The 19,038-nt window shown below is 35.8% G+C and overlaps 2 protein-coding genes across 4 annotated transcripts; one reads left to right on the top strand and one right to left on the bottom strand.

The window, feature by feature from the left end:
• Positions 1–3,393: 3,393 nt before the first annotated feature.
• Positions 3,394–13,389, bottom strand: LOC104089968 (protein THALLO). 3 transcript variants are annotated; one of them, XM_009594995.4, is made up of 16 exons: positions 13,135–13,389; positions 11,937–12,028; positions 11,732–11,801; positions 10,937–11,073; positions 10,589–10,729; positions 10,359–10,498; positions 9,239–9,326; positions 8,053–8,229; positions 6,528–6,692; positions 6,309–6,383; positions 5,939–6,078; positions 5,713–5,830; positions 4,513–4,766; positions 4,174–4,240; positions 4,004–4,072; positions 3,394–3,912 (listed from the first exon to the last, which is right to left on the bottom strand). In XM_009594995.4, exons 1-16 carry the CDS (start codon positions 13,247–13,249, stop codon positions 3,787–3,789), a joined length of 1,974 nt encoding a protein of 657 aa, XP_009593290.1. In that variant the 5' UTR covers positions 13,250–13,389; the 3' UTR covers positions 3,394–3,786. The 3 variants fall into 3 exon arrangements, with proteins under 3 accessions (XP_009593290.1, XP_009593294.1, XP_070043961.1); XM_009594999.4 differs by having other exon boundaries at positions 4,174–4,237; XM_070187860.1 differs by lacking the exon at positions 8,053–8,229.
• A 1,491-nt stretch (positions 13,390–14,880) lies between these two features.
• LOC104089981 (vicilin-like seed storage protein At2g28490) lies at positions 14,881–18,600 on the top strand. The gene is made up of 5 exons (XM_009595010.4): positions 14,881–15,469; positions 16,044–16,225; positions 16,355–16,435; positions 16,889–17,323; positions 17,949–18,600. Exons 1-5 carry the CDS (start codon positions 14,896–14,898, stop codon positions 18,456–18,458), a joined length of 1,782 nt encoding a protein of 593 aa, XP_009593305.1. The 5' UTR covers positions 14,881–14,895; the 3' UTR covers positions 18,459–18,600.
• Positions 18,601–19,038: the final 438 nt, after the last annotated feature.

Here is a 19,038-nt window from a genome sequence, read left to right as displayed (position 1 = left end):
CGAGGAAGAGGAAGAAGAGGGCGATGTATAGCCAACATAGGATCAAGTGAGGAGTCTTGACAGAAGCTAAAGCACAGGAGTTGGGGGTCAAGCTGCTGACTATGGGGGCTTGGAGGAGTAATGGGGATGCAAGCGCTATGTGGACCATAACTGTGCAGTGCATTAGAGAAGCCGCGTGAGAGGTTTTAGGGGTCTCAAAGGGTTACTCTGGTGGTCACAAGGGAGACTGGCGGTGGAATGAAAAGGTGCAAGGAAAAATAAAACCCAGAAAGTGGTGTATCTGAAGCTAGTGGAAAGTATAGACGAGGAGGAGAGGAGGGCGAATATGGAGTAATATAAGTTGGCTAAGAAAGAGGCAAAGCTAGCAGTTACGGCGGCCAATACTGCAGCTTTTAGTCGTTTGTATGAGGAACTCGAGGGCCGAGGTGGGGATAAGAGGTTGTTCAGGTTAGCCAAGGCGCATGAAAGGAAGTTATGTGACTTGGACCAAGTGAAGTTCATCAAGGAAGAAAAAGGTAGAATTTTGCCGGATGAGGGGCTTATCCGTCGGAGATGGCAGACCTACTTCCATAGTCTCTTGAACGAGGAGAGAGACAGGAATATTGTACTGGGTGATTTGAAACTCTCTGGGAGTCATTGTGACTTTGGGTATTGTAGGTGGATTAGAGTAGATGAAGTGGAGGGGGCTATGCGTAAGATGAGCAGGGGCAAAGCGACTGGGCCGGATGAAATTCCGGTGGAGTTTTGAAAGAGTGCGCGGGCAAGGCAGGCTTGGAGTGACTCACTAGGTTATTTTATGTCATTTTTAGAACTAAGAATATGCCTGAAGAGTGGAGGTGAAGTACGATGGTTCTTATATACAAGAACAAAGGTGATACCCAAAATTGCAATAAATATCGGGGTATCAAGGTGCTTAGCCATACTATGAAAGTTTGGGAAAGAGTGGTAGAGCTAAGGGTTAGGATGAGTGTGTCTATTTTTGAGAACCAGTTCGGGTTTATGCCGGGGTGTTCAACTACAAAAGCCATCCACCTTTTTAGGAGATTGATAGAGCAGTATATGGAGAGGAAGAAGGACTTGCATATGGTTTTCATCGACTTAGAAAAGGCATGCGATAAAGTTCGAGGGAAGTTTTGTGGAGATGTTTGGAGGCTAGAGGTGTACCGGTTGTCTACGTTAGGGTGATTAAGGACGTTGGGTGGGGACTCGTATCATTTTCCGGTTATGATGGGGTTGCATCAAGGGTCGGCACTCAGCCTTTTTTTATTTGCCCTGGCGATGGACATACTGACGCGCCACATCCAAAGGGAAGTGTCGTGGTGCATGCTATTTGCAGATGATATTGTATTGATTGACGAGACGCGAGGCAGTGTGAACGCGCAGTTAGAGGTATGGAAGCAGACCCTGGAGTCTAAAGGTTTCAAGTTGAGCAGGACCAAGACAGAATACTTGGAGTGTAAGTTCAGTAGTGAGACTCAAGGAGGGGAATGGGAGGTGAGGCTGGACTCGTAGGTCATTCATAGGAGGGGAAGGGGAGGTGAGGTTGGACTCGTAGGTCATCCATAGGAGAGGAAGTTTTAAGTATCTTGGGTCTATTATTCAGGGGGATGGGGAGATTGATGAAGATGTCACACATCGTATTGGGGTAGGATGGATAAAATGTAGACTCACTTCCGGTGTTTTGTGTGACAGGAAGATATTTAGGCAAGACATGGTGCAGCTTCAGTTGACCGAGGACATGACCCCTGATATGAAGGTATGGAGGTTAAGGTTAAGGTAGTAAAGTAGGTAGTCTAGAGTGTTCATAACAGTAGTATTGGCATGCACTCTCGCTTTCTGTTGGTAGTAAGTTTTTATGTCTAACCATTATTTTCTTTCATTCTTGATCACCTTACTATATTGTTATCGTCATTCTATTTTCGGCAAAGGTCCAAATATACCCATGTACTTTCGAAAATGGTCTAAGAATACCCCTCGTTATACTATTGGGTTATCTATACCCCAGCAGTCATACTCTGGGTTCAAATATACCCCTCGTTTAAACGGAGGGACACGTATCATAGTCATGTTGGCCAATTCTAAATATCTCCTAATTAATTAAAAAGACACATTACCCATACCCGAAAAATAATTTTCTAAAGCAATTTTTTTTGTAAAAACTAGAAAAAACTGAAAATATTTTTACTAAAAACTGAAAAAAATGAAAATATTTTTTTTTTTATTTTTTACAAAAAAAAACTGAAAAATATTTTTCAAAACAATGTTTTAGTAAAAACTGAAAAACTAAACTAAAAAGCAATTTTCTAAAGCAATGTTTTGTAAAAACTGAAAAAAACTGAATGTTTTTTTTTTTTACTAAAACTGAAAAAATCAAAAATATTTTTTTCCAGTTTTTAGAAAAATATTGCTTTAAAAAAATTGAAAAATAATTTCTAAAGCAATTTGTTTTTGTAAAAACTAAAAACAAAAACTGAAAAACAATTTTCTAAAGCAATGTTTTTGTAAAAACTGAAAAAAAAAAAAAAATTCAGTTTTTAGTTAAAAAACAGTTTTTACACGCTTTAGAAAATTATTTTTTAGTTTTTTTTTCAGTTTTTACAAAAAATATTGTTTTAGAAAATATTTTTCAGTTTTTTTGTAAAAACTGGAAAAAAAATTCAGTTTTTAGTTTTAAAAATTCAGTTTTTTCCAGTTTTTACAAAAAATAAATTGCTTTAGAAAATTGCTTTTCGGGTATGGGTAATGGGTCTTTTTAATTAATTAGGAGATATTTAGAATTGGCCAACAGGACGATGACACGTGTCCCTCTGTTTAAATGAGGGGTATATTTGAACCCAAAGTATGACTGTACGGGCATAGATAACCCAATAGTATAACGAGAGATATTCTTAGACCATTTTCGAAAATACATGAATATATTTGGACTTTTGCCGTTCTATTTTTATATGATTTTTGGTATTGTCGTTTCTTGTCTATATTTTCGTTAATGTGGTGCTTATACTTTCCTTAACCGAAGATCTATTAGAAACAACCCCTCTATTCTCACAAGGTAGAGGTAAGGTACACACTACCTTCTCCAGACCCCACAGTGTAGGATAATACTGGGTATATTATTATTATTATTATTTATCCTCTTTCCCTTATATTTGACTCTAAAATATTTTAGATCTAAGTTAATTCTTCACCAATCTATTCTTCTCCATCGAATGTTACGTTATTCGTTAGCATCTGTTATTGTTGTTTGACTTTTCTCAAGGCCAGTACGAAATAAACATGACCGTAAAGTGTAAAGCTAACCATCACAATATTTTGTAAGCTGAGACCACTACAACAAGTCAACAACAACAACAAACCCAGTGTATTCCCAGGATATGGGTTGAGACCGCTACGAAATAATCGATTAAAAAGCTTAAATAAGAAACATAAGCACTTCAAATTCATCTTATACATCCCTTTCCACTTCCCTTTTCCGGGGAAGGAAAATTGGAAGGAAAAAAAAACTAATTTTGACCACAACAAAAACGCTTGCAGAAAAAGAAAATATCATCTTTTTTTTAAAACTGAAAAATATATAAGCCATCAGAGATTGGTTTGGAAGTCGGTGGATAATGGGCCGACCCCTCTACCCTTCTCCACTTAAATCGTAGGCTTTTGTCCGCAGAAGGGTTTGTATCTCTGTGACGTTCGTTAACCCACGCGTCATGTAAATGTAAAACCAAAGGCCTCAACACAAAGAGAATGCCATCACTTATACTCCAGGCGTAGAGCGAAGCCAAGAACTCATTTCTATAATCTGATACTTCGCCTACTAGCAGCATTAATTCCTGTAGTTTCTCCACCATAAGGACCACTTGGCTTCTTGATATCGCGGACTTGTCCTTTCCTACGTTTCTGCTGCTTCTCATGTTTTCCCTGAGAGAGAGACGAACAGTATTTTTGTCAACATTGTTATATCAGGAATTTAGTTCTTGTCAGACACAAGCATTCTGTTTTAGCCACTTACCCTGTACTTCTTCCTTGGATTTTTAGTTAGCTTGTTACGATGACGAGTAAGTCCCCTGTTCTTCTCCATCTAAAAATAAAAGAAACCCGACTTTAGTGAAACTACCAAAAAGAAAAGGAAAAAAAAGGTAGGTGATGAGTGCAACTGGCGACAAAGCTAATATGTCATACCTGGTAATTTATCTGGCGCTTCCCATCCACAAGCGTTTCAGTTGTCGACGAAATAACCGGGGCTCTACTGTGGCAAATTATGGTGAATTAAGTGAATCAAAGTGAACAAATGCATGTCTGTTTCCAGGTTATGCACTAATGAAAAAATAGCCAAGCAAAGGATGCCATTGAGCTAGAGAAACAAATGCTGGAGGATCTTATCAAAAAAAGATGCGGGACTTAGAAGGATAATACGTAATAATCCATATCGATAGGGTATCCTAAAAATCTTTCAAAAGAAAGTAGTTTAGCAGGTGGAATGAGCTTGCTTTAACAATCTTAAACAATATTGAGTCTAACCTGGAATACATCTTTTCTTTAGCAACAAGCTTAGCTGAATGTTGCTTTTCCACTTCTTTATAGAATTCCAAATCTGAGTCCATTTCACCATCATCAGAACTAGCAACATCATCATCACTTGCATGGTTACCGGGCTCATCTTCAACATCATCAGAAGGTTCAACTCCGGCTCCAGCTAGAACTCTTAGTTCATGCTTTCTTCTCCTTTCTCCAATGTCGTCTCGCTTTGGTAAATCATCATCACCAGAAATTACCTTTCAAAGGAACAAAAGTTGTTATAATGCATCTAGTTAGGTTAAGTCACATGAGACATACTAAAGAAGTTTGAAAGCTTAAAAAACATTCCATGCAAGGAAAAATGATTATAACACATCTACTTTAACAAAAGCAAAATACACACACAAACACACATTTAAATATATAAAAACAATACCAAGGAAACATGAAAGGAGAAGAAGCGCAGATCACAAAGCCAAATTAGCAGGCAGCTACCTGAACATCGTCAGTAAAAACTGCTTGCACAATAATACTATTCCCGGTCTACCACACTATATTTCTTTGATATTTGTGAAAGGGTATATCACAATTGTTTAATTTTAACTCGAAGAGAAAGGCAGTTTAACACAACATGTGTCAAACATGAAGGGTTTCTAAATAATCCTAATTGCCACAGCTAGAAAACAGTGACACCAAACAGTAGAAACATAGTTGCCTTCACCCTGATAAGCACACAGGAGAATTAAAAACTTAACAATTGCATGCAGCTGAAGATAACTCAAATAACATATTACGACCTCATTCAACTCTTAAGAAGAGCACATATAAAGATGTAACTTCTATGAAAGACATGCAAAGATATACTCCCTCCGTCACAAATCAGTTGGCCATTTATGATTATCAAGGCCAAACAGGTTTCGTTTTCTTTTTTTCTTTTTTTTTGAAATACCTGGGAATTGCTATAAAAGAGGCAAGAAGGAATAAGGGAAAACAGTCAAGTGATCACCAATAAAGGAAAAGGGGGCCACTATTTTGCGAAAGGGAGCCACAAACAGAGACAGAAGTTGAAAGGACTGTCAAATTCCATGAGTACAGAGAATCAACCTCAATGCAGTTGCATACCCTCACATAAAAGAAATAGGTTATTTATTTACATGAAAATCAACAAAACGAGCACAAAATTAAAGCATTTCTGATCCACACCTTGGGTCTCGCTACTTGAGGAGTCACAAGCCTAGACAGCTTATTTAAACTCCGTATCTCACGATCATCTCCAGCAACCATGGCATCATCATCAAAATCATCAGGTGTTGCCAACTGCCTGCATATAATTCATTGGACTTCCCATCAGTGATTTCATGTTTGCATTAAGTTATGTAGATTAACAGAAGACGTATATGGAGCAACATATCGCGAAGCAAATTAATACCCATTCAGTAGTCGCAAGCGCTTGTTTTGTTTTTCATGTTTTCGTGCAATGGAACTTAAGACACCTGTCTGCTTCCATTTTTCCTCAAGGTCAGCTCTCACTTTTAACATTTCCCTGCTCTGGATACCAACTTGATCATCCTGCCACAATTCTTTAATTAGCTAATTTGAACTTACAGGTAAAAGAAGAAGAGGTCTGGTGGTCTTGCGACAAATAGGAACATGGATGAAAAAGCTGTTAGAAATAAAAAGACAATGACATTGGTACTAGTCTGGTGATATTTCATTTGCATTGTAACAGTGACAGTGGGCTCGCCTGCTGATGGTTGATAAGCAGAACAGAGATGTGCTTAGACACATACACCATTTACCTGACGTTTGCGTTTTGATTCGTTTTTCTGTTGACTCTTTAAACCATTTGCCTCCACCAACTCAGCTTCATGAGGCTACAAAGAAGGGAAAATTTACACTAAATTTTTCATGGTTGCTTAATAAAAAATACAAAAGGTTTTCAATCAAATTAGCCCAAATAAACAAATGATCATGGGATGCTTGAGTAACAAAATAAGATGAATCGAACTGGAATTTACCTCTGTTTCTTGAACATCAGCTAATGCCACAGAAGGCTTGTGACTAATGGGGAGAGGTTCAGAATCCAAGTTACTTCCCGCCAACTTTACACCAGTTACATTATCAACATTCTTGTGTAAAAAGTCTTCTAGTTCAGAAGGAAGATTTCCATCAAGTTCTTTCATCTGCATAAATGAATTCGTCAACAACTAGAAAGATAGGAAGAGGGGAGCAGGGTATGCGCATTGAAGCTAGCCAAGATTCAAATAAATCAGAAGAACAAGGAGAGGACTTAGCAACTATTTGGCAACATCATTTAGCATCTAAGCATGTTAATTCGGTACACATTTGACAAATTTAATATGTTTGGTAACGATCAGTTAACATATCATTTCCATTTCAAATTCTCTAAGACTCTAAAACTTGATTCAAGAATTGAAGAATCCCTTCCCCAGAAATCCGCGTATTTAACTTATTTCATGTATGAGTTTAGCTAGCTATGCTAGACAGACAGATTTAGTTCATCAAATAAAGCAATAAGAATACTGGAGACTATTTGGGGTATTCACTTTAGAAGCTATGCAAAAGTAAGAAATTGAGGAATTTAAATATTTGTAAACCAACATGAAAGAAAAAGGAAAGACACTTGGGTACGGGAAGGGCATACAGTTGGGCTTGGCAGGAATAAGTGACTGTTATGTCCTTTTAGAAAGAACTGCAGAAGAGGAAAAAAGGGGGTTTTCTTTCCTAGTTCTGTAGAACAGCAGACCATCATAGAAAATTAATCCATTTGTTAGAGCTGAAATTTGTGGAGGCATCAATGCAACTTCAGAGAAATGGAAGATGCTTATCATCTTCTTTAACATTTAAAACTTGTTACATACGTGTGGAATTTAATACCAAATGTATTTTTGGGAGAAAGGATAATACAGAATGCTGCTGCAAAACTTGGGGGAGGGGGGGTAAAAAGGGGCAGGAAAGAAAGCATAGGAGGTTATCCACATGCAGTCATGTGTGGATGAACAAACAAGTTCAGAGTAGCACTAGGATACTTTTTGCACTTCAGAGTAGCACTAGGATACTTTTTGTACTACACTAATGAAGAAACAGCCCAGATACAGACAGATTCAGCATAGAATGAGAATAAGTTCAAAAAATTGAAACCATAAGCATTAAATAGATAATAAAGTGGCCTCTAGCTTTTTCCATGAGCTAAATAATTATACTCATTACAGTTTGTATTAACCTTTTCCATTTTTAACAGCTTAAGTTATCTTTAAAATTGCAAGTCTACAGATATTACCATGTGAGGTGGTCAAGCAAAAGCTGTCAACATGTGTGTGTGAGCTCAATTTGCTTAGCAGATATCTAAGAGAAAATAAAGCAGTCATATGACTCATATCTTATCAATTATGCATATCTGGACCATATAATCAAGTGATTGATTTCCAGCAAATAATGTCATCATTAACAGAATTAACAAAAACAGGCACCCAGTAACTTGGCCATGTTTTGTTGTTTGAATCACAAGATAAGAGTTGTGACCTTATTCAACAAATTCTTGATCTCCACAAGGCGTGAAATGACTGGATGATCACGCACTGGTTGTCCCTCGGATTTGAGAAGAAGATAGAAGGTGATAGCTTGGCAATATGACAGCAGAAGTAGCTTCTTCACCTCAATGTAGTGCATCCCACCTTTTATCATATTCTCTCCATTAATCTTAATAGAGAAAAATGGAAGTTAAATGCTGACACGTGCAATATCACTCCAAGATCAACCTATCTTACAAAAAGCTGCATTCAGTTTCAGACTAGAAGAACAGCTGACACCATCGCTATATGAATCAACTCTCACTGTTTTAACTATACTAGTCAGTTGACACTACTCCACGTCTCCAACAAATCATTTCTAAAGCTAAATTATTTCATCCTTTCAGCAGAACACCTTTATACCAGTATCAGAGCCAATGCAACTACTAACTATAGAGGTTTTACATCGCCGGAGAAACCCAAAAGTGTTCAAAAGGAACCACAGCCAAGCAGGTCTAGAATGTAGCAGTAGATTTCACAATATATATTCAATCCTTGATCCACTAGGCTACATCCACCCCTCGCCTACTTACATTCCATTTTTACATTATTTAGATTAGAAAACAAAAGATTCAAGTTAGAATAGTTCTCTTCTTATTATTTCAATGACATCATTATTTACAAGATAAGAATATGAAGTCATAATTACATATTTTTTTAAACAAAACAAAAATAAAAAAGATATACTCCCTCTGTTCCAATTTATGTGAACCTGTTTGACTGGACACGGAGTTTAAGAAAAAATGAAGACTTTTGAAATTTGTGGTCCTAAACAAGTCAAAAAGGGGCCAGAGTATTTGTGTGGTTTATAAAAGCTTCTCATTAAGGGTAGAATTGTAAGTTTAAGCAAAATTGTTTCTAAATTTAGAAGGGGTCAATCTTTTTGGAACGGACCAAAAAGAAAATAGGTTCACATAAACTGGAACGGAGGGAGAAGTAACATTAGCAACAAGAGGAACAAGTTTATTTCTACAATTTCAAATGAATACAAAATCAGAATAGAATACTCAAAATAGAATCTTGCTATATGCACTCAGACAAGTATCTTTTTTTTTTTGAGATGGAGCACTCAGAAATTCCACTAGCATAATGAGGAGACCAAGTAACCTGTAGCTAGTGGAATTTCACAATGCGCATACCTTGTTGAGTATAGGATTAACTTTGTTATCGAGCTGCTCAAGCGCTTCACTAAGCTCAGATAGCAAACCAACCAATTCAGGTGCAGAACTGTAATCACAAAAAGATCATAGAGTCAAAAGCATAATCTAGCCTGCAAACAATTGATGTTCGCTACCTACCAGAGATGATCTAACATCTAGCCAATGACAGTAGAATCAGTAAACCTTTTTTTGATGAAGCAGTAGAATCAGTAAGCTTTTCTGTTCAGTATGGTGTTCAATACTCTCAAGTCCGCCATGCCCATGTTCAAAACTTCCTACTGAAACCTGAAGAAATATACAACCTGATCCCTTTTTAAATGGCTAAATTGAGGACATCGCAAAGATGAGTCCTCAAACATTATTGTCATTACTGAAGTCTGAACTGAGCAACACGTAGGGTTTTTGTTCTTTGTCAACTTCCACAACCTTTACCAGTAAAATTAAGCATACACTGTCTAGTATGACACCTTAATTGATCACCTGCCTTTTTCTCTTCTATTTGTTTAGAATCATAGTGATATCTATTTCAAATTTATAAAAAAACGCTAGCAACATTCATGGTAAATGATAGTGACTATAACCTATGTGCCTCCTTCCAAAATTTTCCATACTGATATTATCATGACTATAAATGATAGGAAGGTGTGGAGGTCGAGCATTAGGGTTGTAGGTTAGGGGTAGCGAGCGTGTACCCTCGTTGTGCATGCTAGGCTGATAGTGTTTTGTCTAGGAGTGCTAGCGGTTTTTGTTGTGTTTTACATTTTTGATGTCTTTCACATTTTGGCCTTTCTATTTATTTATTGTCTTTTACGATATTGATTCTATTTTTCAGGTTTCTGTTGTTGTTACGGATCTATTGTCTTTGAGCCGAGGGTCTCCCGGAAACAGCCTCTCTATCCCTCTGGGATAGGGGTAAGGTCTGCGTACACTCTACCCTCCCCAGACCCCACTTGTGGGATCCTACTGGATTGTTGTTGTTGTTGATATTATCATGATGCTTGGTGACATGACATAATCTTGTTGCCAATGACAAGCAATAAAACGTAAAAGAACCAACATGTCACAATGAAATTAGCACATGCAGGACAGAGAAGCTCACCTATAGACAACATCCATTTGCTCTTCTTTCGTCAAAGCATTCAAATCCTTCTGCACTTCCTCGTAAGCAGTGCCAGTTTCATTTTTGGCTTCTCCGTCTGCAGAAACTGCTAATCCAGATTTTCCTTGGGCCAAAATTTCCTGCAATATTATCCATAAGAATGCACATCCGACCACAAAAGATAGAAACAAATCATCGAATGGACGTTATATAGAAATTGAATTTCTTACCTCCAATGTAAGCTCCTCTTCATCATCTTCAAGACCAAAATCCTCTGCAGATAAGGATTTAGCTTTCTTCTGCTGCAATCTCAAGACCTCTGCCTCTTCCTCCGCGATAAGGTCCTCATCACTCGACTCTTGCTCGGGACCCTAACAAACAAAACGTTTAAACATCAAGTACTGCACACAAATGACAACATGATCAAAGAACTTAGGTACAGTTGAAACAGTAAGGAGAGGATATTCCTCAGACGTCAGATTGTTTTTTTAACGCCAGTAAATACTGGTTTCTCCAAGCATGCCGTATATAATGTCATAATAAAATAAAATGAACCAAATAATTAGTCAAAATCCTACCTGCTTATCTTGATAATAATAGATATTTTTTCCTCTTCCCCACAGAGGCCTCTCTTCTTTCTCCTCTTCAGCTTCATCGTGCATTTCATCCTCAACCCCGCCCATTGTAGCTCGTAAATATTTCTGTGTCCTTGCAACTAAAGTAAAAATAGGTACTCAAATTAGATAATTAAAAATTGCCCCAAGCAGAAGATGCAAAAAAGAGGCGAACAGTAAGAGATCGAGAACCAAAACAAATGAACAACCAACTATTATTTGAAGGAAACCAATCGCCTTATCAGTTCAGTCAATATATGAGAATGGAAAGAATCTTCCTGCTGCCGTTTATGTGTAGCAGCCCAGTGCAGAGAAACTCATATTTAGGAGCCGCAGTAGAAATAGTACTATAACTTAGTGGTTACAGTTACTCATCTTCGTGCAGTATTTACGCAATTCGAACACGTCATTCATTATTTAATCTCCGAACTAATTAGCATCAATTCACTAATCAAACAATAGGAATTGCATAATTCTTCCCACCACCACCACACATGCATTTTCAAAATCTTAATGACAGGTTGAAATAGTACAAGCTGTTATTTTTCTCTTCTGCTTTATTTTTGCTGCTTCTTTTTTGGGACAGGAAACTCCTAGAATAAATATAAGCTAATCATCTGTTCTAAGCTGCCTTCAGAAGCGTTCAAAAGGAATATCAGGAAAAAAAAAATCATAACGGGAGAAACAGGATATGCAATTCAGCTAAGTATTTCTTTTCAATAGGTAAAAGCAGTCACAAGTTTGAGTTTAGTTGCACACTTTTAGCACCAAGGCCAGTAAGTTCAGCATCATCAAGGTCGTCATCTTCATCCTCCTCATCTTCATCCTCCTACATAAAGGAAACAGTTACCCAACTTTGAGCAATTAGTTGACTTGCTTACATCAAAGTAGCAATCTAATTACTTGATACAGTTTATAAACTTTCAGTATGAAGATAAAAGTTGGAAAAGAAAACCCGTATCACCTTAAGATCATACACAGGATGCTCATTATCTTCATCCGACTCTGCATCATCTTCATTAACATTCAGTGGGATCATGTCTCTCTGTTCATGAACTACATTTAAACAAGTAGATCAGTAACATAAAAAAGCATTTTCTCTGAAATTCTCTCTCTCCCCGTGGATTCAAATAAAGCAAACATCCAAACAAATGCAAACTACTAGCAATTATAAACTATAAATCTTTATCTTCTCTTATACCTAAAAACCAAATAAAACTTCAACTGGACATAAACAGAGGAAAATTTTGGCTCAAAAGAAATGATATTTCTTTGCATTCTTTATTCTATTTATTTCTAACTTTTTACGGCTATAAACATCAACCAGACAATATGAAAAGTAAATTCTCAGCTCTTAGCAATCATTTATTTCAATATTTTTCTTTTTTTTCCTTCTTTTGGCTACTTGTAGGAGTATTAAAACTGAAAATATCAAACCCCTTAATAAACTTTAACTAGGCATAACACAAACTAAATTTGAGCTCAGAAAAATGCTTTTTTCCATCCTTTTGTTGTGCATTTATAGCTAATATCCTAGGAGGAAATCTTTAATATCTGAAACCCAAAAAGAAATCAACTATTGATGGAGAGAAACTTTTCAGCTTAAAAAGAAATCATTTTTCTTTTTCTTTTTATTTCTAATATGTTTCCTGTTTTCTTATTCAAATCTGTTTATTTAATTGCTAAATTTTGAGCTGTAAAACTGGAAATATCAAAAAACCCTCAATACACTTCAACGGGGCAAGATAAAATCAAATCTTGAGCTCAAAGATATATCATTCTCACTCTTTCTAGCAACTATTGCTAATAACAAAGCAGTAAAGCTGAAAATATCTAGCACACAAATGACCTTCAAACTACAACAGAGATAAAACATTCAGTTCAAAAGAAAATCATTTTTTTTTAGTTTTTCAGCCATAAGCTAAAATTTCAAAAAAAAAAAAAAAAATTAAACTTCAACTGGGAATAACAAAAGAAGTAAAATCTTCCACTAAAAGAACCATCAATATACTTCAACTGGGCATAACAACAATCAAATTTTGAGCTCAAAGATATCATTCTCATTCTTTCTAGCAATTATAAATCATATTATTTTCATTCTTCATAGTACATATTTCTAATTTTTCAGCCTTAAAACTAAAAGCATCAAAAAAAAAACTCACAGGCATCGATGGCATCATTCATCATATCATCATCTTCATTGTAAAAATCACGTTTTGCTTTTTTTGGAGCGTTGTTGTTTTCCTTCTTTTTGAACTTTCCTGCTTTCTTTCCCATTTTTGTTTATAACAGGAATGAGGCAAAAGGTCCAAGAAACCAAAAGAATAAAAAGAGAACGGCGGCCAAGGGTGGGAGACTGGGAGTTGAGGCCGCTGCGGGAGGGTTTTTCTTTCTTAAAACCAAAGACGAGAAAAAAAAGAACAATTAAATGTACATAAGAAGAAGTTAAAATATCATTTCTCAAAATAACAAAATAACAAAAAAATGTTTTGACCAAAAATACCAGGAAAATCATTTTGAACTCCAAATCACAACACCAAAAACTCCACTAGACACATGTAGTTAGTGATGCAGTTTTTTTCAACTTTCCTGATATTTTTTGGTTACATCATCTCTTTTTTGTATTTTGCAAATTCCGGTAAATCTAATTGCCAGTAATATTAAGTTGGCGTTTGGACATAAAAATTATAAAATTTCAAAAAATGATATTCGAAAATTAGATAATTTTGGACTTTTATTGAATTTTGTAGTGATCTGAAATGAAAATTTTAAAAAATAATTTTTTTAGAGTTTTTAAAATTTTCGAAAAATTTTAAAATTTATTTTTAAGTAAAAATTGAAAAATTTATGTTCAAGCATTGATTTCGAAAAAAAATTAAAAAAAATCATGTCCAAAGGGGCCCTAAATGTTGATGGAGATCAAAAAGTGCTCATTCTTAGTAAATTTAAACGAATTAAAACTACTGAGAAACATATTTAATGGATTATTTTAAATTTATATTAATATAAAGAACCATTTTGTCATTTTAGTTAGTACATATCCACCTTTGGTTTATTTTCTTCTTTTCTAATTTGATTTTCTATATATATATATATATATATATATATATATGAACAATAAAGCAATTGCGAACAATAAGAATTTGGCAGGATAAATGAGATTATCTACCCTGTTTGATTTCGAACCATAGGAACGGAGAAGCTTTTTGTACGTAGCATCTTTAGGCCCTTGAACCGAGTACGAAATAGGTATTATAAATGATTAACTAAAATGAGTATGAGCGATAAAACTTTAATTAGCAAACTACATATTTTGGCGTGTCCTGATTTGACATATACCATGTGACGTTTATTAATTGGGAGAAGGTTTGTAACGATGCAATGCATTTGGCTGAATATAAGATTTAGTAGTTTGTAATCCTCTCTTTCGTAACAATTGAACAGACATGTTTTTAATCAATAAAGAAATTATGAATATGCAAAAATATGAAGTTGTTTGTAACAAAAATATTACTCTCTCTTAATTTATATGAAAGTGTTACAAGTTGGAGAGTCAAATATCCTTTTTTGTATTTTTCTCAAACTTTTTTGGTACAATTACTTTATTACATTTTTCATGTAGTACAATAATTGTTTTCAACATGATATCACAAAAGAAGGTACATAATGGAGAACACAAATTGTGCGACTAAACCCAATAGAACGAAGAAAACACAACAGTTTCAAATTTGCACCTCAAAGATTTGAGGATGGCGCAGCGGATGAGACTGTTATTTTTTTAATCAGAGTATGAAAAAATATTTGGTAGGAAGTGTTTTTTCTCGAATGGGTTTTGTGCCGCACGAATCCGAATATAATGAGTTTTCAATACGAGTATCGAACACCGAACGAAAAAAAAAAAAAAAATCCGAATTTGCTAACAGATGGGAAGAAGAAAAAAGCAGCAAGCAAAGACTTTGTCTTGGGTTGAGACCAGATTTATCTCACATTTAACTCTCAATTCAATTGTGTCTATACCACAATACGCCAGCAAATCCTTCAATTCTTGCATGCATGACACCTGTTTCCCTATAACCATTCTCTTCCCTCTACATAAACTGCTTCAACTTCCTGCATTTTCTACACCGTTTGAGAAAAGAATCAACTTTTTTTTGGCAAGTGATAAAAGGAAAATGGGAAACAGAAAGGATCTTTTGATCTTATTGCTGGTGATTTCCTCTGCTCTTGTGGCTTCTGTTAGTGGTTATGAATATGACAGAAGAGGGAAAGAGATGGAAGAAGAAGAAGAGGAAAGTGAAAGTGGATGGTTTTTATTGCATGATTCAAAGGAAATAGTGAGGACTGATGCTGGAGTTATGAGAGTGGTGAGAGGTGGATTTGGTGGTGGGATTTCTATGTTTCAAAGTCCAATGCATATTGGTTTTATTACTATGGAACTTAACAGTCTTTTCATCCCTCAGTATCTTGATTCTCATCTCACCCTCTTTGTTCGCAGAGGTAGAGTTTTCATCTTTTTCGCTTCTTTCTCTATGCTTAGCTTCTTGAATAAAGAGATTATTTGGTGAACTAATCTCTCTGTTATAGAGTTGGATTCAAGATTTAATGTATTGGTTCTAAGTTCTTTGAAAACTAATGATCAAAATGTTAACACGGATACTAATTTTCAGGAGTTTTACTCATATATATATATATATATATATATATATATATATATATATATATAGTCGAAATAAGAAGTTTTGGGTTCAGCTGAAGAGGGTCGGACAACATTGGATCTATTGTACTCAATTTTGTCTTCCATTTATGTAATAAGTTGTTTTCACGACTTGAACATGTGATGGATGTCCTAACCACAGTGTCGTGCCAAGACTCCTTTTCTTTATTGTTCTTGTATGATTGTTTTTATACCAAAATAAAAAGTGATTTTAACACGAATAACTTGTCAGATTCACTGTTCCAGTATACACTGATTATACATGACTTAAAGCGATTAGGTGGGCAGCTTGGGTTAATTCTTCAAATAAAAATCTTTGGAGAAATGAATAAAGTTTTTTGACTGTTGACATTGCAGGGGAAACAAGAATTGGGCACATATACAAAGATGATTTTACAGAAAGGCGATTGAAGGAAGGAGATGTGTACAGCATTCGAGCTGGCTCTGCTTTCTATCTTGTTAATCCAGCTGAGGGACAGAGACTTCACATCATTTGCAGCATTAGCACCTCTAGCAGCTTAGGATGGCTCGGTTTCCAGGTACCCCTTTTGCATTGTCTTTTGAATGTAACCTATTTCTTGTAAATTTCAGCAAAAATGGATATTTTTTTTAGAGAGATTCTCTTTTGGCTGTTGAATTGTTTAGTTACAATTGATCATTTTTTGCAGTCTTTCTTCATTGGTGGTGGAATGTATCCAACATCTGTACTTGCTGGTTTCGACACTCTGACATTATCGACAGCATTCAATGTAAGTTATGAGAACTCTTGAAGCAAACATATCATGATATATTTAAGGGGTTGTTAGCCGACCAGATTCAATATTCAATTTTCTTGCCGATATACATAGAATATACATTAATTATACATAGTTATACATATATTACACATGTTATATATAGTATATATCTGCCGGTTATTTTTAGTTTAAGAGATTAAGTCCGTGGCTATTTGAGTTAGTTCTTCTATACTTAACTAGGATTTTAAGTACCACACTCTCACATGTAAAAAACATTTACACAATCATGTCACATATTAAGTGAAGTTCTTGATAAGCATTAATTGGTAATTTTGTAAAAATGATAACTTGCGATCACATGTTAAAATTGACAAACTAGCTAGCAGTTTGCACTCTCATGCATATGACTTGAATCCCTTTATAAAGAAGTAAAAATAGTTAAATCAAGATTCGTTACCATGACAGGTATCCACAGCAGAAGTGAGTGAGATCTTGACAAGACAATATTCAGGTGCAATTGTATATCTGAACACTACACATTCTCCTACACCGAGCATATGGGCTACATTCTTGAACCTAGAACAACACCAGAAACTTGAACACCTAAAGAGAATTGTGCATTTGGAGGAAGAAGCTAGCCAAGAAGAAGAAGAGGAAAAAGAGCAGCCAATATGGTCTTTGAGAAAGTTCTTGACTAATCTTTTTGGTAATGAAAGAAACAGGAGAGAGGGGAGGAAAGGCGACGACAGACGAAGAGGCAAAGGTCCAGACTCCTACAATCTTTTTGACAGAAAGGCAGATTATAAGAATGACTATGGGTGGAGCTTGGCCTTAGATCAATCTGATTATTCTCCATTGAAGCACGCTGACATTGGCGTCTATCTTGTCAATCTTTCAGCGGTAATTTCGTTTCACCATTCTTTTTAACCATGATGTTTCGTCCATGTTTAGTGTCGTAGTTTAATGTAATTACTAAACTTTTAACAAGTGACTGTTTAATCACTATACTTTATTCATTATAATTAGCGCATGTGTAATCACTAAACTTTATCCAGTATAATTAGTAGAGGAGCTAAGTTTGATGAAAAGAATATAATTGAATGATCTCGGAGAGCAGAGAAATTTACGGTGCAAATAGGCTAAAAACAAAAAACTTGTGTGTGTACTATCTCTTGAATCCCCTTATGGAACAAAAACTTGTGTGTATACAATCTCTTGAATCCCCTTCTGGTGTAGAGTGAGTGATTAAGGAAGCTTTAAGATGTAGTGTGATGAAGGGTTCCATATATTGCTTTAGATTTTGAATTCTAGTCGTGACACTACTGCAATTTTTGTGTGAATTTTCTTGTTAGAATTCCCAGACCCTGATTATAACAATGTTCTATAAAAATAATTAAGGGGGCAGCCACACAGAGACAACTTACCATTGCTCAGGGCTCCCTTCAATTATAACATAAACTTATTTTTGTAATTTGTCACATTAGAAGAAGTAACTATACTATTTTTTTTTTTTTCTTTTTTGTAGGGAGCTATGATGGCACCTCACATTAATCCAACAGCAACAGAATATGGAATAGTGTTAAGAGGAAGTGGCAGTATCCAAATTGTGTATCCAAACGGTACACTAGCAATGAACTCTAGAGTAAACGAAGGAGATGTGTTTTGGGTGCCAAGGTACTTCCCCTTCTGTCAAATTGCATCAAGAACCGGACCATTCGAGTTCTTCGGTTTCACAACAACAGCAAAAAAGAACAGGCCACAGTTCTTGGTAGGTCAGAATTCAATACTACAAAGCATGAGAGGACCTGAATTTGCAGCTGCATTTGGTGTTAGTGAAGAGAGGCTTAGGAGAATATTGGATGCTCAGCGTGAAGCTGTTATTTTGCCGTCGGCGGCCGTTGCTCCGACAGAGCCGATTGATCCGAGAGAGGAGGAGGAAGAAAGAGGAGAGAGGGAGAGAGAGCAGGAGATTGTAATGAAAATACCAGAAGTGATTAGGAGCTTTGGCAATGACATGATCATGGGATTTGCTTAGAACTAAGCTGCCTGTTATTTGCATGAGGCTGTAGATTCATTTTGGAGTTTTTATTGCTTTGTTCATCTTATGTTTGCTTCCTTGTCTTGTTCGACTTGTCTTTTGCTTTTGTGAATAAGAACATGGATTTAGTTTTTCCTCTCGTCACTTTGTTTATTTGTCCTCTTCTTTTTTTGTGTGTATAATTTAGCTTCTCTTTCGCTCTCTGAATTTTATATGTAAGATCAGATGGGATGCATACGAGTCAGACTGTTTTCCTTACCCGATAACAATATAATGGGATGCATACGAGTCAGACTGTTTTCCTTACCCGATAACAATATAATATTGTGTGTATTGGGTTCCTATATAGTGATTCATAACGTAAATGTTCGTTGGCGCCAACGCTGCAAGCTGGGGAAACATAAAAAAAGGAAGTAACAGCATCGGGCTGAGATAGGAGACCAACTGTCCCCCCAAAATGAAAATTTGACTACTCAAATGCGTCGTAATTAGTGGTGAAAAAAAAAAAAAAATAGTTATTCACCTATATTATTCATTGAAAATGGTCTGGATAATGAATTATTCATTAGAAAATGGA

Source organism: Nicotiana tomentosiformis, chromosome 11 (genome assembly GCF_000390325.3).
Source record: "Nicotiana tomentosiformis chromosome 11, ASM39032v3, whole genome shotgun sequence".
In the NCBI taxonomy this organism is placed as follows: Eukaryota; Viridiplantae; Streptophyta; class Magnoliopsida; order Solanales; family Solanaceae; genus Nicotiana; species Nicotiana tomentosiformis.
Note: the sequence above shows the minus strand (reverse complement) of the source record. Positions and strands in the feature narration are given on the sequence as shown.

What these genes read in the sequence shown, in the direction of transcription:
- LOC104089968 (XM_009594995.4), bottom strand. Translation starts at nt 13,249, where the DNA reads ATGGGAAAGAAAGCAGGAAAGTTCAAAAAGAAGGAAAACAACAACGCT. An exon ending in CGCTTGCGACTACTGAATGG is followed by an intron (nt 5,831 to 5,938) that starts GTATTAATTTGC and finishes AATTATATGCAG; the next exon opens with GCAGTTGGCAACACCTGATG. An exon ending in ATCCAAGGAAGAAGTACAGG is followed by an intron (nt 3,913 to 4,003) that starts GTAAGTGGCTAA and finishes TCTCTCTCTCAG; the next exon opens with GGAAAACATGAGAAGCAGCA.
- LOC104089981 (XM_009595010.4), top strand. Translation starts at nt 14,896, where the DNA reads ATGGGAAGAAGAAAAAAGCAGCAAGCAAAGACTTTGTCTTGGGTTGAG. An exon ending in CATTATCGACAGCATTCAAT is followed by an intron (nt 16,436 to 16,888) that starts GTAAGTTATGAG and finishes TTACCATGACAG; the next exon opens with GTATCCACAGCAGAAGTGAG. An exon ending in ATCTTGTCAATCTTTCAGCG is followed by an intron (nt 17,324 to 17,948) that starts GTAATTTCGTTT and finishes TCTTTTTTGTAG; the next exon opens with GGAGCTATGATGGCACCTCA.